The following is a 16223-nucleotide window of genomic DNA, read 5'->3' as shown; positions in this document are numbered from 1 at the left end:
TGCAAATAAGTGACAGCAGAGAATAATGGTTGAGAGTGTGGAACCCTGGAGTCAGGCAACTGGGCTCAAATCTGAACCTCAACACTCATTGGCCATATGGTCATGGATAAATTACTAACCTCTCTGTACTCAGTTTCTCCATCTGTAAAATGGAAATAATGGTAACTCCTTACCTCATACTATTGTGAGGATTAAATGAATAAACACATGCAAAGCATTTAAAACAGGGTAGGGCGTATATTAAGCACTCACTAATATTTGTTATTATTAGTTATTATTTTTATCACTTAGGGCTGATCAAATTTTAAAGAAAGTATCTAATAACTTTAGCAAAAATTCTGCCCAAAATGAAAAGTAACTCATTGGCAGAGGACAGTGGAAAAAGTGCAGGCCAGGGGAATCAGCCACTCAAGTGCCATGTAGGCCACCAACAAGCTGTGTGAGCCCAGGCAAGTCACTTCATCTCTCTAGAACCCAGCTTCCTCAATGTGAATGAGGAACTTGACTATAATCTGTGATTTCTGCTGCTGAGTTCTCAAATCAAAGACTCCTAAAAGGTGCTCTTATTCACTTCACACTCATTATAATGACTGTGATCAAACAAATAAATAAGTAATAAGTACTGACAAGGATGAGGTGAAATTGGAACCCTTGTGTATTGCTGGTGGGAATGTAAAATGATACGGTTGCTATGGAAAACGGTAAGGCAGTACCTCAAAAAATTAAACATAAAATTACCATAGAATTATCATATGATCCAGCAATTATACTTCTGGGGATATACTCAAAAGGACTGAAAGCAGGGATTGTAGTGATATTTGCATATCCATGCTCACAGCAGCATTATTTACAATAGCCAAAAGGTGGAAGTAAGCCAAATGTCCACTGACAGATAAATGGATAATCAAGATATGGTATATACCTACAATGGAATATATCTTCAGCCTTAAAAGGGAAGGGAATTCTGACACATGCTACAACACGGATGAATTTTAAGACATTATGCTAAATTAAATAAGCCAGTCACAAAAAGACAAATATCGTACGATTTCACTCCTATGAAGTACCTATAGGATCAAATTATTGGATAGACAGTAGAAGGGTGGCTGCCAGGGGCTGAAGGAATGGGGAGTTAGTGTTTAATGAGTACAGAGTTTCAGTTTGGGAGGATAAAATGGAGATGGATGGTGGTACTGATTACACAACGTAAACATACTTAATGCCACAGAACTGTACACTTAAAATGGTCAAATGGTTTTGTTATGTATATTTGACCACAATTTTTAAAAAAGATTCTTGTATTGCTTACTCTCAAGGGGTATCAAAGGACACCAATAATAATCGCTTTCAAAATTTGGCCAAGGCCATTCTGCCATTGAAAGATAGGCCCTTCTGCAAAGAACAAATTTCTAAATATGTATTGGAAGAAATAGAAAGCAACTGAATTAGCTACTGAGAGGAGGGAACAATCAGATAAATACTATTAAGAGGCTCTAAAATAATGTGTCCTCTCAAAGCTTTTAAAATTTAAAACATCCTTTAGCATCCCACTGACCCACAAACACCTAGACCAGCATTTTGAACCCTGTTCAGGGTACACAGTAGATTCTCAAGTATCTGTTATTGGTGAATGACTGTTAGATTAATCTATAGTGAATAAAGCTTGATATGATCAACGAGACCTGCACGATCTGGTTCCTACTCTTTTCTCCAGCCTAACCTCGCCCTCATGTTGCCTTGCTCTCCTCTTCATCTCTATCACACAGAATTGATTCCAGTTCTTCACTCTCACCTGGCTTCCTTCTGCCTTCCCCCCTCCCATCTTATCCCTGAGAGCTCAGTTCAAGCAGCACTTCTGGGGGATGCCCTCAGTGTGATGAGCTGGTTAGAAATGCTCATCATACTGCATGCTTTTCCCTTACAATCACATATCTGGAAATCATTTGATTAATGTCAGTCACTCCACTGGTAGTGAAGTGACTTTAGGGTGCCTGATCTCCAGTATCTGGCAAAGGACCCAGGCCTCATGCTCAGGAATCATTTTTCCAATGAATAACCACATAAACGGGGCTTGGCATACCATAAACTATTCTAAAGGTCTCAATAGGAAAGGATCAAACCAAAATAACAAGAAAGCCCACTGGGAAAGCTCACCTGCAGGAGGCACCGGTTCGTCATGGCTCGATAGCAGGCTCTGTGGCTCTTGACTGTTGGCCTCTCCCCAAGGCAGTAGCCCCACTTCCTGACCATGTGAAACCGCTTGGCATGCCAGATGTGGGTTTCTAACCAAATGTTCTTCTTTTGTCTACGGTTAAATTCTAGCGTCCGGTTCATGTGACATCTTCGAGCTTTATGGCATTTATTTTTTGAATGTTCTTTTTTCTGATGTACAGCTTTCTCTGCCTATAGTTTCAAGAAAAGAGACATATCCCAGTTTGTAAGAATCTCAAAACAGAGTTAATGGTTAGGAATGCAAACAAATAACTTTAGATTAAGTGGAATATTTTATAGATCCCATTAGCTTGCTTAAATTGTTAACTTGGGGCCGGGCATGGTGGCTCACGCTTGTAATCCCAGCACTTTGGGAGGCCGAGGTGGGCAAATCACGAGGTCAGGAGATCGAGACCATCCTGGCTAACACAGTGAAACCCCGTCTTTACTAAGAAAAATACAAAAAATTAGCGGGTGTGGTGGCGGGCACCTGCAGTTCCAGCTACTTGGGAGGCTGAGGCAGGAGAATGGTGTGAACCCGGGAAGCGGAGATTGCAGTGAGCCGAGATCGCGCCACTGCACTCCAGCCTGGGGGACAGAGCGAGACTCTGTCTCAAAAAAAAAAAAAAAAAAAAAAAATTGTTAACTTGGTTTCTTCAATGTAAGTAGAGAAGGAAGACATATGGCTATTAGTATTAGAGGGCAAGAAAGAAGAAGTCAAATGTTAGCTTCTTGTTATCATTTTAACCTGTAGAACTGTAACTAAAACCAAAAACTTAAGACCAAAAATAATATAAGTGAGGAAAATCCACACATTTCATTTCAGTTAGGCTACAGACAGACACATGCTGAATGCTATCACTGGCAAACAGACTTTACATTAAATCCAGAAAGTATAAAATTCCTTGTTAGTTTTCCCTCTTGAACTCAAACCCCACCACTAGCATAGCAATGGTACATAGAAGGCTGCTCAATAAATAGGTTTTAAACCAATTAGTAAAGACATTGGCTTAATCTTAGAATGTTCAAGTCTAGAATTCTGATGAAGCCAAAACACAATTAGACTTGTACAAAAATCAAAACCCAGTTTAAGTTTTCAACTTTGAAAAAGTCAGAAAGCAAATGCTAAGCATTGATGTTGCTTTTTTTAACCTTCCTACCCCAAGCTGACCACACTCCAAAAACACAAATCCAAAACTACTTGGTAAGAGGGTCAGGTTTTTTGGCCGGGCGCGGTGGCTCAAGCCTGTAATCCCAGCACTTTGGGAGGCCGAGACGGGTGGATCACGAGGTCAGGAGATCGAGACCATCCTGGCTAACACGGTGAAACCCCATCTCTACTAAATAATACAAAAAACTAGCCGGGCAAGGTGGCGGGCGCCTGTAGTCCCAGCTACTCCGGAGGCTGAGGCAGGAGAATGGCGTGAACCCAGGAGGCGGAGCTTGCAGTGAGCTGAGATCCAGCCACTGCACTCCAGCCCAGGTGACAGAGCGAGACTCCGTCTCAAAAAAAAAAAAAGAGGGTCAGGTTTTTTTTACATTTGGGAAGGGAACATAAACTATTCAACACCCTTACAAGAGAGGAGTATCAAATGCTGTATTTCAAAGCACCTGTAATAGCCAGTTGTCTGTTAATTTGGCTTGGAGGGAAGAAGAAGTTTGGATAATGATTAAATCAAATATATGCAAAACAAAAACAAAAACAAAAACCATGAGGGTGTTCTTTTCTGAGTTTTTTTGTTTGTTTGTTTTCTTTTTAGACAAGGTCTCACTGTCGCCCAGGCTGGAGTACAGTAGCGCGATCACAGCTCATTGCAGCCTCAGCCTCCCCTGGCTCAGGGGATCCTCCCATCTCAGTTTCCAAGTAGCTGGGACTACAGGCACACATGCACCACCATGCCCAGCTAATTTTGGGATTTTTTTGTAGAGATGAGGTTTTGCCATGTTGCCCAGGCTGGTCTTGAACTCCTGGGCTCAAGCAATCTGCCCACCTCAGCCTCTCAAAGTGCTGGGATTACAGGTATGAGCCACCATGCCCAGCCTTGGTTTTCATTTTTAATAAATTCTATTAGGTCAATACTTCTCAATTGCTTCTAGGAGTTACTACTCTAAACATTTACACTAAGTGGAACTCCAACCTCTTTCTGTGCAATCTCCTGTAACCGTCTGGGAAGACGTTTGACATTGTGGCTCATGGCTCTTCGTCGCATGTGCCGTGGCAGAGTCTGGAAAACCAGTGAATTCGAAGACTTCTGGGTCACAGCTTTTAACATAGCGCTGATTTCAGCTGCTCGTGCTTGAGCAAAAGTAGAAGCTGTTGAAAGAATTGACAACGTCATTAAACACCAATCTTGAATTAACGCTGGAGAATAAACAGGCTGCTGGGGAAACTTAAGTGAATTCCTCCACCAAGAAGGTGTAAAGAGAGACCAGAAAGCACATCTAAGGTATGTATAAGGAATACAGGGTTTAATGTGGTAGTGTGGTTGGGGATTATAGGGTGAAGAACAGAAGAGGCTGGAAAGGGCCTGGAGACAAGCCCTTTAAATAAAGGTTTGGTTGCCATTAGTGCATATGCAATTTTCCATCTTTGGAGAATGCCATGCTGAGTATGGATGGCATATTTAAAACTAGACAGGCGTGGGGGCTAAGACAAAGAGGAACAGTTCACAAAGACTTGTAAGAAGACGAGTAAGAGACAGGGAGAGAAACTGAAGAAGGGAGAGCCATCAAGCCCAAGGAAGCTCTGGTCAAAGTCCAGGCTAGAGGTGAGAAGGGTCTGAAGTGGGAGGAGGAGAGGAGAGGCAGGGGAGGCAGAGCCAGGACCACAAGGAGGGCAGTTTGTTGCTGCACTAGACATGAAGAGCTCAAAATACAAGCAAACTGCACTTCTTTATGAGTACCCACCAGTTATATACTTGGGGATCTCCTGAGACGTGCCCTCGGGACCTGCTTTCCATCCTCCCTTTTTTCTAAACATCCCTTTGGAGGAAGACTGCTCATTCACATCAGGGTCAGGCAGAGAGTGGGGGTTGACTCTGGTTTGCCACTGTCGTGAAGTTCCAGGATGAGGCTCTAGTATATTTTCAAAAAGAAACATGTTACCTTTATCAGAGATAAAAATTATAGTGGAGAACTAATATTTGTTGGGTGGCAACACTGACCATGTTTTCAATCCTACAGTCACCCTGTAAGGTGGCTATTACTACTTATTTTTAAAGAGGAATCTTACGTAGGAAGGTGAATTCACTTGCCTGAGGTCACAAAGCTAGTAGGTAGCACACAAGGTAATCATGTCAGGATGACATATAAAGGACCCTGGATATAACAGATACAGGGGAAATTTTCTCCTATAAACAGTGCAACATGAATGTCAAATCTAAGCTCCCTGGTATGGTCTGAATGTTTATGTCCCCCAAAATTCCAATGTTGAAATTCTAACCCCCAAGGTGATGGTATTAGGAGGTGGGGCCTTTAGGAGGCGATGAGGTCATGAGGGTAGAGCCTTCATGAATGAGATTAGTATCCTTATAAAGGAGTCCTCACAGAGACCCTCACTCCTTCCACCATGTGAGAACCCAGTAAAAAGGTGATGTATATGAAGCAGAAGGCAGGCCCACACCAGTCACCAAACCTGCTGGCTCCTTCATCTTGGACTTTTCAACCCTCAGAACTGTGAGAAATACATTTGTTATTTATAAGCTACCCAGTAAGATATAGGTTGAGTATCCCTCATCTGAAATAACTGGGACCAGAAGTGTTTCAAATTCCAATTTTTTTTGGATTTTGGAATATTCATATATATATAAAATGAGGTATCTTGAACACAAGTCTAAGGTATCTTAGAACACAAGTCTAAAGACAAAATTCAATTATGTTTCTTTTACCTTATCACTCATAGCCTGAAGGTAATTTTATACAATATTTTTAATAATTTGTGCATGAAACTTTTTGCACATTGTATACCTGAAGCATCAGAAAGCAAAGGTGCCACTATCTCAGCCGCCCTGTGGACAATCTGTGGTTGGCTGGCATCAGCACCCTTCCTGACTCGGAATCTATACGCTGCTGATAAGAAATCACTTTCTCACGCTGATTCACATGTAAGTATTTAACAGTAAGAATTACATGCCATTTTATTTGTCTTTGCAGGTGTGCTTAGGTGGTGAAATCTAGGAGTGCTTGGAAATATTTATATCCCAGCTGAAGGGGGCTAGGAATATCTTTTTTCCCATGGGAATACTGAATAAACTGTGTGTTATATGCCTGCATTTTGACTGTGACCCATCACATGAGGTCAGACGTGGAATTTTCCACCTGTTGTGTCATGTCAGTGCTCAAAAAGTTTTGGATTTTGGAGGACTTCAGACTTCAGATCTTTGGATCGGGAATGTTCAACCTGTATTTTGTTACAGCAGCCCAAACGACACTCCCTTAATACTATAATCCACATGATTATGTACAGTCTTTTATCCTAATTCTCCGCCACACTCAAATTGAGAGCTACTATACTAAATAAATAACTAAAAGCAAAGTTCCAGGATGGATGTGGTGGCTCACACCTCTAATCCCAGCACTTTGAGAGGCCAAGGTGGGCGGATCACTCGAGTCCAGGAGTTTGAGACTAACTGGTCAACGTGGCGAAATCCTGTCTCTACAAAAAAAAAAAAAATTAGCTGGGCACAGTGGCACACGCTTGTAGCCCCAGCTACTCGGGAAGCTGAGGTGGGAGGATCACGTGAGCCCAGGTGGTCAAGGTTGCAGTGAACCACGACTATGCCATTGCACTCCAGCATGGGCAACAGAGTGGGACCCTGTCTTAAAAATTTAAAAAGCAAAATTTCCAGCCAGGTGCAGTAGTTCACGCCTGTAATCCCAGCACTTTGGGAGGCCAAGGTGGGCGGATTGCCTGAGCTCAGGAGTTCAAGAGCAGCCTGGGCAACACGGTAAAAGCCCATCTCTACTAAAATACAAAAAATTAGCCGGGTGTGGCAGCATGTGACTGTAGTCCCAGCTACTTGGGAGGCTGAGGCAGGATAATTGCTTGAATCCGGGAGGCAGAGGTTGCAGTGAGCCAAGATCGCACCACTGCACCCCAACACAGGCAACAGAGCAAGACTCTGTCTCCAAATAAAAAGGCAACACTTTCACACAAGTGTCTGGGAATTATGACTATAAGACAACATTAAATATCTGCCTGTGGCCAGGTGCAGTGGCTCACGCCTGTAATCCCAGCACTTTGGGAGGCTGAAGCAGGTGGATCACTTGAGGTTAGGAATTTGAGACCAGACTGGCCAACATGGTGAAACCCTGTCTCTACTAAAAGTACAAAAATTAGCCAAGAGTGGCGGCACACGCCTGTAGTCTCGGCCACTCAGGTGGCTAAGGCAGGAGAATCGCTTGAACCCAGGAGGTGGATGTTGCAGTGAGCTGAGATGACACCATTGTACTCCAGCCTGGGCAACACAGCAAGACCCTGTCTCAAAAAAAAAAAAAAAAACTGTCTGTAAATTAAAGGAGAGATCAGTAGAGAATTTCATAGTGTTTCAGCTTATTTCAATTGTGGTGTTAATTATTAAACCACTATAATCTTAAAACACTGTGAGGATAATATGTGTGAAAGGTTTATCACATGGCATGGTGGGCATCAACTGTAGGATCTGAATCTAGACCTTATGAACTTGACTCTAAAGTTTACTTAATCAGACCCAATGCACAGTTTTTTAAAGCATTCTAAACAAGTTCTTGGCCACTTGCTTTTGCTGTCTTCCCAAATTAGCATTTTCTACCACTGCCCTAATGAACAACTGTAATCTTCCTATCACTTCATAAGGTTCTAAAATCAGCACACCAGTGAAATACAGATATGATGACTATACTGCACTTCTCTTAGGAAATACAGAAGTATAATAATCACTGATGTTAAGGTAGAAATAAAATATACCAGCTCTAAAATATGCACAGCTAATTTTCATTATTTATAGTAGTTATGTTTCATACAGTCACTGAATTATGTCAATGAATTAGTGAATACCGAACCATTCCTCCTAGTGGGGATACATATATATCTTCATCTCACATAGATTATAATCTTTTTTTTTCCTTTTTTTTTGAGACAGCCTCACTCTGTCACCCAGGCTGGAGTGCAATGGCACGATCTTGGCTCACTGCAACCTCCACCTCCCGGGTTCAAGCAATTCTCCTGCCTCAGCCTCCCGAGTGGCTGGGACTACAGGCATGCACCACCATGCCTGGCTAATTTTTGTATTTTTAGTAGAGACGGAGTTTCGCCATGTTGGCCAATCTGGTCTCAAACTCCTGACTTCAGGTGATCTGCCCACCTCAGCCTTCGAGAGTGCTGAGATTACAGGTGTGAGCCACTGCCCATGGCCATATTATAATCTTAAATCCTAAAAACAACTCCTCCTGGTAGAATCTATTTCCTTTATTTTACAAAAGAGAAAATGAAGTCTAGAAATGCTAAGTGACCTGCATGAGGCTGCCCCAGGGCTGAGATTCAAACCTCAGTAGAGCTGGAGCTTCTTGCACTGTACTGCCCTGTCCCTGTACTACCACCATCCTCCGGCCATTTCTGCATGAAAGCTGGGAAGCTCGGCTGGGAACATAAACACAGGGCAACTCAAATTTTTCCTGCTCTATGTATGTCCACAAATGATAGCAAAGCTCCATGGGTATTGACATTGGGGTTACAAATAAGCTTTGGCAAGAAGGCAAACTTGCAAATAGGAAATTGAAAAATAATAATAAGGGTCTACTGTATCTGTTTGTAATTCAGCTCATTTACTATTTAGATAATGACTATCAAAAGAGCTGACAAAAGCAATTTGATCAAAATGGGAGTGGAGACAGCATCATGTGTATCTTTTTTTTTTTTTTTTTGAGACGGAGTCTCCCTCTGTCTTCAGGCTAGAGTGTAGTATCGCAATCTCGGCTCACTGTAACCTCCACCTCCTGGGTTCAAGCAATTCTCCTGCCTCAGCCTCCTGAGTAGCTGGGATTACAGGCACGTGCCACCACACCCAGTTAATTTTTGTATTTTTAGTAGAGACAGGGTTTCACCATGTTGGCCAGGATGGTCTCGATATCTTGAGTTCATGAGCCGCCCGCTTCAGCCTCCCAAAGTGCTGGGATTACAGGCGTGAGCCACCATGGCTGGTCTATTTTGTATATCTTACCTTGTTTTTGAGCTTGGAAAGGTTTTTCACCTCCACTGTGGTGCTTTACGCCTCTGTCAGCCACAAAGCCAGAGGACAGAGTCACATTGGTGGGCTGGTTTCTCATTTTCTTGGCGTGTTTTCTTTCTTTTGCATTAGACATTTCTGGAAAGAAAGTAATACATTTAATACAGGGAAAGGAAACTTCCACTTAAAAATGAAAATAAATTTAATGAGTAAATATTCATGTGATTCAAAATAAGTCTACTGATGGAAGAGACCCTATCAGTACATTCCAGTTTGCACTGTCAAATAATTAAATCATGTACAACTGTTGATATCAAATAAAGTCTGTTAGAAGAATGAAAAATGAGATAAGATTACTATGGATGACAAAAAAATTAATTAGTTCAAATACTTTATCTTGATTCTTAGATGAAATAAGAGCCACCTGAATCAATGAAATACAAAACACCCTATTCCGAAAGGAGAAACTCTATTAAAAACAACACAGATTACTGATGCTTTCATTTCCGCTACTCAGATGTGGCCAGCTATATATTTAATTTACAAAGGCAATAGATAATGATTTCAATTTGAAGCAAAATAAAGGACAAAAACAGTGGGACTCCGATTGACTTACCACTCAGCAGTTCCCAGCTCTCAAACTCAACATCCCCTATTTTTACTGATTCAGTTTGAAGCAGCTGTTTTCTACTTTTAAATGAAATGAATGTTATAACCTATTAGACACATATCAAGACATACCCTACAATAGATGCCCTAAATGTAACATAAAGGAGACCTAAGAAGTAATTTTAATAAAATAATATATATTTCAGTATGTAACCATTTCACCACAACTACACTAGATGATATTTTGAAATAGATTTTGAACCCAGGGGATAACAACATCCACATAGGCACTAGCACAGGCATTGGCACAATCCATAAAGCTGGAGAATGAGGAATCCTGGAAGCTCTCCAATCCCGAGGCACCAGTGATTAACTCTTTCATTGCTAACTGTAGGAAATCCGAAGGGCCCTATACATGGACACACTAGGATGTAGCGGAGCTCAGAGCAGCTGGTATTCACCAAACAGTTCTCAAAGCAGTTCAATATTTTAATACCAGTCTTTACTTCTACCTATAGATAGAATTACCATGAATTCAACAGCTACAAAGGCAAAGCAGCACAGGTGCATTGTACTAGTGCCTCCAAGAGAAGGTAACAATGCCACTAATGACATAAATTTTCAAATTGGTGAACACTCCTTAGTGAAGTACAACCCCCACCCCGCCAACAAAAGTACAAACTTGCTTTGACTAACTGCATTACAGGAAAATTCAGTGCATATTAAAACTGTGTAACCAGGCCAGGTGCGGTGGCTCATGCCTGTAATTGCAGCAGTTAGGGAGGCTGAGGCAGGTGGATCAGTTGAGGTCAGGAGTTCGAAACCAACCTGGCCACCATGGCAAAACCCCATCTCTATTAGAAATACAAAAATTAGTTGGGTGGGCCAGGCGCGGTGGATCACGCCTGTAATCCCAGCACTTTGGGAGGCCGAGGCAGGTGGATCACGAGGTCAGGAGATCGATATCATCCTGGCTAACACGGTGAAACCCCATCTCTACTAAAAAAAATACAAAGAAATTAGCCGGGCGTGATGGCGGGTGCCTGTAGTCCCAGCTACTCCGGAGGCTGAGGCAGGGGAAAGGCGTGAACCCGGGAGGCGGAGCTTGCAGTGAGCCGAGATGGAGCCACTGCACTCCAGCCTGGACAACAGAGCGAGACTCCGTCTCAAAAAAAAAAAATTGGTGGGGCGCAGTGGCGCGCACCTGTAAGCCCAGCTACTTGGGAGGCTGAGACAGGAGAATCGCTTGAACCCGGGAGGTGGAGGTTGCAGTGAGCCGAGATCACACCACTGCACTCCAAGCTGGCCAACAGAGCGAGTCCCCATGGGGGGGGGGGGATGGGGGGGAACCTGTGTAACCAGTAATTTTATATAAATTAGGTACTGGGCTACTACGGGGCTTTTCTGCACATAGCAGGTTGTCTAACATTCCTGGTCCGTGCCCAAAAAATGCCGGCAATGTTAGCCCAATTATGCCAACCAAAATACCTGCACAAACTTCCAAAATGCCAGTCACATCAGAATTTGCCCACTTCCACTGAGAGCTACTAAATTAACTACCCCCTATTCACTTACTTCCTTTTCCAATGCAAGACCTCACAAAATTAAGACTTGCCTATATGGTAAAGCGTTTAAGGGCTTTCACTATTGTAATACCTAACCTTGTTTTTAGACTCTCCCTTAATCACCTAGCCTTGTTTGCACATGAATAGGCTCTCCCTTAGCTGAGAAAGCCAGACGGACTCCTTTCTGCTCCTTCATTTACAAGGCTTCAAGGACTCCTTACCCACCCCGCTTCCTCAAGGAGTTAACTTGTGTAAGCAGACTCTCAACATATCAAAGAGTCCAATTAACTGATAAGGTACTGAAGCAAGCAATGTGCGGAGTTCCCAGGATTTTGCTCAAAAGATAACACCACAAAGCCTTGAGTTTGTGTCTGGCAGAGCCCCCATATAAAACATCTTAGGAAAGATTTAGAGCCCCTGCACCTGGAAACTGTTTGTTTCTCTGTAACCATTTATCTTTTTAACTTGTTTACATGTTTGTACTTCTGTAGAATTGTTGCAACTGAGCTCCCCTCCCCTTCCTAACCCGAAGTATAAAAGAAAATCAAGCCCCTTCCTGGGGCAGAGAGAATTTTGAGCGTTAGCCGTCTCTCGGTCGCTGGCTAATAAAGGACTCTTAAATTCGTCTCAGAGTGTGGCGTTTCTCTAACTCGCTCGCATACAACACTACGGAGTTTGAAAGATGTGGGTTCAAATTCCTTCTTTATACTTTGTAGTTACATAATCTCAGGAAAATTACTTTCTCACTTTCAGCCTCAGCCTCTTCCTCTACAAGTTGCTGTGAGAATTAAACATTACATACAGGCCAGGTGGGATGGCTTATGCCTGTAATCCCAGCACTATGGGAGGCCAAGGCACTTGAGGCCAGGAGTTCAAGACTAGCCCGGCGTACATAGTGAAACCCCATCTCTACTAAAAAATACAAAAATGAGGCCGGGCGCAGTGGCTCACGCCTGTAATCCCAACACTTTGGGAGGCCGAGGCGGGCGGATCATGAGGTCAGGAGATGGAGACCATCCTGGCTAACACGGTGAGACCCCATCTCTACTAAAAACACAAAAAATTAGCCTGGCATGGTGGCAGGCACCTGTAGTCCCAGCTACTTGGGAGGCTGAGGCAGGAGAATGGCGTGAACCCGGGAGGCGGAGCTTGCAGTGATCCGAGAGATCGTGCCACTGCACTCCAGAGCAAGAAACAGAGCAAGACTCCGTTTCAAAAAAAAAAAAAAAAAAAATACGAAAATGAGCCACATGTGATGGCATGCGCTTGTAATCCCAGCTGAGGCTGAGGCACGAGAATCCTTTGAACCCAGGAGGTGGAGGTTGCACTGAGCCGAGATCACGCCACTGCACTCCAGCCTGAGCGATAGAGTGAAACTCTGTCTCAAAATAAAAAAAAACAAACATATACATACTGTATGTGGTTTTGGTTTTGCAAAATGCATATACACAACTCACTTAGCATGGGGCTTTATGCTAACTAAATGCTCAGTTTATAGTAGCTATTATTCTTAAATAATAAATGAAATAGCAGGGATTGATGCCTTTTCACTGTCTACTCCACTAATTTCAACTAAATGAAAGACAACTATATCTACACGCAAAAACATTTTTCAAATTAAACACTATGAAGGAAGTAAATGGAGTTCTGCAGAACTGGTTGGCTAGTGAAGCACAAGATTCAGATCAGTCTGCATTAAAAGCCATTCCAAATATTCCACAAAACAACTTAGTTAACCTACTGTTACCTGCTTGAATCAGAACTCACCAGCAAGACTAGACAAGAACACCATCGGAACTCTAGCTCCCCTCAGGATCAGAATGGGCCAAGAAAAGGTTGGTGCTGGAGGATTAGGATAACCTTGGGAACATCCCTGAGCTTTGGGTCCAGATTAAAAAATGAGCAAATCAAACTAGCAGTGGTCTAACAGCAAAAGGGAATGAACATAGGATGCATCTTTATGAAGTCTGAGGACTTAATTTAAAAGTTTCCAGAGGCCTGGTGTGGTGGCTCACACCTGTAATCCCAGTGCTTTGGGAGGCCAAGGCGGGAGGATTGCTTAAGCTCAGGAGTTAGAAACCAACCTGAGCAACATAGTGAGAACTCATCTCCACAAAAAAATCAAAAAACAAGCTAGGCATGGTTATGTGCTTGTGGTCCCACCTACTCAGGAGGCTGAAGTGGGAAGATGGCTTGAGACAGGGAAGTCAAGGCTGCAGTGAGTGAGCCTTGATCACACTACTGCACTCCAGCCTGGGTGACAGAGCAAGACCCTGTCTCAAAAAAAAAAAAAGTTTCCAGAAGGAATCTTAACTCTTACCTTCACCTTCAAGTCAGTTTTGTCAAAACTTTAATAAGCACTAAATATGTGCTGCCTTTATAAAAATATTTTCCCCAAATCTTCAAATAAAATGGATACGTTATATTTTCTGGCACAGCTTAGTATCCCCTGATTGGCCAGACACAACCTTTGGTGTTAGTTAGTTCCCAGTTTGAGAACCTGGGAACTAACTAGATGATGTCTATTTTCTTCTAGACCTAAAAAGTTGGTGATTCAGACTTGATATAAAATCTGCCTTAAGAATAAAGGCATCTTATTTCACAAGAAATATTTTACACAAGTTGAATCATTTGTAATGCTCCAAGGGAGCTTCTTATTTAAAAACTTAAATGGTGAATTATTTTGTAAATAAAAAGCATCTCTTAATTATCTAGTTTAATCAAATTTAGCAAACTTTTGGGCACCTACTATGTGCCTAATAGTTTCAAGCTGTGTATAATACCAAAGTAGAATAAGAATTTTGTCATCTTAGGCAGCATTAAGAACTTGATGTGGCAGGCATTATTCTACATGACTTATTCATTTAATTCTCACAAGTCGGTGGTCACTAGTATTATTCCCATCTTATAAATGAAGAAATTGAAGCACAGAGATACTGTATACCAGCCCAAGGCTACAAAGCTTGTGATTGTGCTGAGATTCAAACCAGGCAGTCTGACTCTATCCACTATTCTTCTTCTTTTTTTTTCTGCCCCTTCCCTCTCCAATCCACTATTCTTGAAACATATAACAATTAGAAAATAGGATCTCATATAATAAAATACTAAATTATGCGGTACAGCACAATAGGAAACAGGAGAAGGGAAAGAAAAAAAATGTAGCTGGGCGTAATGGTTACACTGCACTTTGGGAGACCGAGGCAGGAGAATTGCTTGAGCCCAGGAGTTGGAGACCAGCCTGGCCAACATGAAGAAGCCCTGTCTCCACAGAAAATACAAAAATTAGCCGGCATGCACCTGTAATCCCAACTACTTGAGAGCTGAGGCTGAAGGATCACTTCAGCCCAGGAGGTCAAGGTTTCAGTGAGCCAAGATCATGCCACTGCACTCCAGCCGGGGTGACAGAGTGAGATCCTGTCTTGAAAGAAAGAAAAGAAACAAAAAGAAAAGGAAAGGAAGGAAAGAAGAAGAAGAAAAAATATGTGAATTGATAGGAAAAGTCAAAGAGAAAATAGGCTTTCAGTTAGATGGAATTTGCATAGATGAGGAAGAAAGAGTATTCAGGAATCTATTGTGTGAATACAGGAGGACTCTAGTGGGAAGAGGGAGTAGATGACAATGAAACTTGAATAGGCAAGGGGAGGCCAGATTGAAAGGTCTTTTATTCCAGGCCCCAAACCAGTGAAAAAGATCAGAGGGTTCCTGAGCCGGAAGTAGGAAGGCCAAAACCTAAGCAGTATGTAGGACAAAATGAAAGGGAATAAAGGAGATTTTCTTATATTATCTTTAAGAAGCAGGGAAAGCAGAGATTTTACTTTTTTTTTTTTTAACTGTTGCATTCCTAGCATCTAGCAGAGTGCCTTACACAAAGTAGGGACTCATTATATATCTGTGAGTGCCCGCATAAATGAAGAAATGAAGCGTACTAACAATGCAAATATTAACAGGATAAGAAATATTCAGCCAAGTACCATCCCTTCTGACACAGCAGAACACTCATAAGGGATCTGGGCCATTCCAGATCACTATCTTTCTTTCTGAAATGATACCCCAATCACTAGGGCTCTGTTCAGATAGTGACCTTGTAAAGCCCGAGGAGCACCCTAGAGAAGGGAACACGGGAGGAGCAGGAAAGGGAACACGGGAGGACCAACGCCCAGATCTCAGCGTGGTCGCCTGAATGACCCATCTTAGTCCTTTGGGGTTGCAGAAGAGGGGATGCAAGTCCATCCCAGGACGGCCTCCGCCCGGCGGGGCAATGAAAGGAAATGACTGACGTAGGGGGCTCGAGCGCAGGGGCCGAAGGAGATGCGACACCAGGAAGAGGGGCCCCGGGCATAGGCAGCAAGGAAAGAAGTGGTCAGCGGAGTCTGAGGGAGAAAAGATGAAGAGGGGAGACGGGCGCCGGGCGGGGGACCACCACAAACAGTCCCCCCGACATTGACAGCCCTGGAAGGCACGAGCCCCTCACGACCAACCTGCCAGACGCTCTGAGGACTTCCCGGGTCAGAATGACAAGCCTCCACAGCAGTCCCCGCCGAACCAAAGCGCCTGGCGAACGCGCTGGAGAGCGCATGCGCCAGACCGGGCGCTTCCTCCACGTGGCCTGGAGCGTCGCCGAAACTACAATTCCCAG

At 43.0% G+C, this 16223-nt stretch overlaps 1 protein-coding gene across 2 annotated transcripts in view; it reads right to left on the bottom strand.

The window, feature by feature from the left end:
* Nucleotides 1-16163, bottom strand: part of POP1 (POP1 homolog, ribonuclease P/MRP subunit) — a 44288-nt gene extending 28125 nt beyond the window's left edge. For both annotated transcript variants that reach the window (XM_033202539.1, XM_033202540.1), the window contains exons 1-5: nucleotides 16066-16163; nucleotides 9408-9551; nucleotides 5119-5286; nucleotides 4350-4525; nucleotides 2155-2403 (exon numbers count right to left, since the gene is read on the bottom strand). In XM_033202539.1, the coding sequence (XP_033058430.1) occupies nucleotides 2155-2403; nucleotides 4350-4525; nucleotides 5119-5286; nucleotides 9408-9549 (735 nt within the window). In that variant the 5' untranslated portion in view covers nucleotides 9550-9551; nucleotides 16066-16163. The remainder of the gene's footprint in view (nucleotides 1-2154; nucleotides 2404-4349; nucleotides 4526-5118; nucleotides 5287-9407; nucleotides 9552-16065) is intronic.
* Between the last annotated feature and the right edge of the window lie 60 nt (nucleotides 16164-16223).

The sequence above is a fragment of the Trachypithecus francoisi genome, unplaced genomic scaffold (assembly GCF_009764315.1).
Source record: "Trachypithecus francoisi isolate TF-2019V2 unplaced genomic scaffold, Tfra_2.0 Lachesis_group7, whole genome shotgun sequence".
In the NCBI taxonomy this organism is placed as follows: Eukaryota; Metazoa; Chordata; class Mammalia; order Primates; family Cercopithecidae; genus Trachypithecus; species Trachypithecus francoisi.
This window is presented reverse-complemented; position numbering and strand designations above follow the sequence as displayed.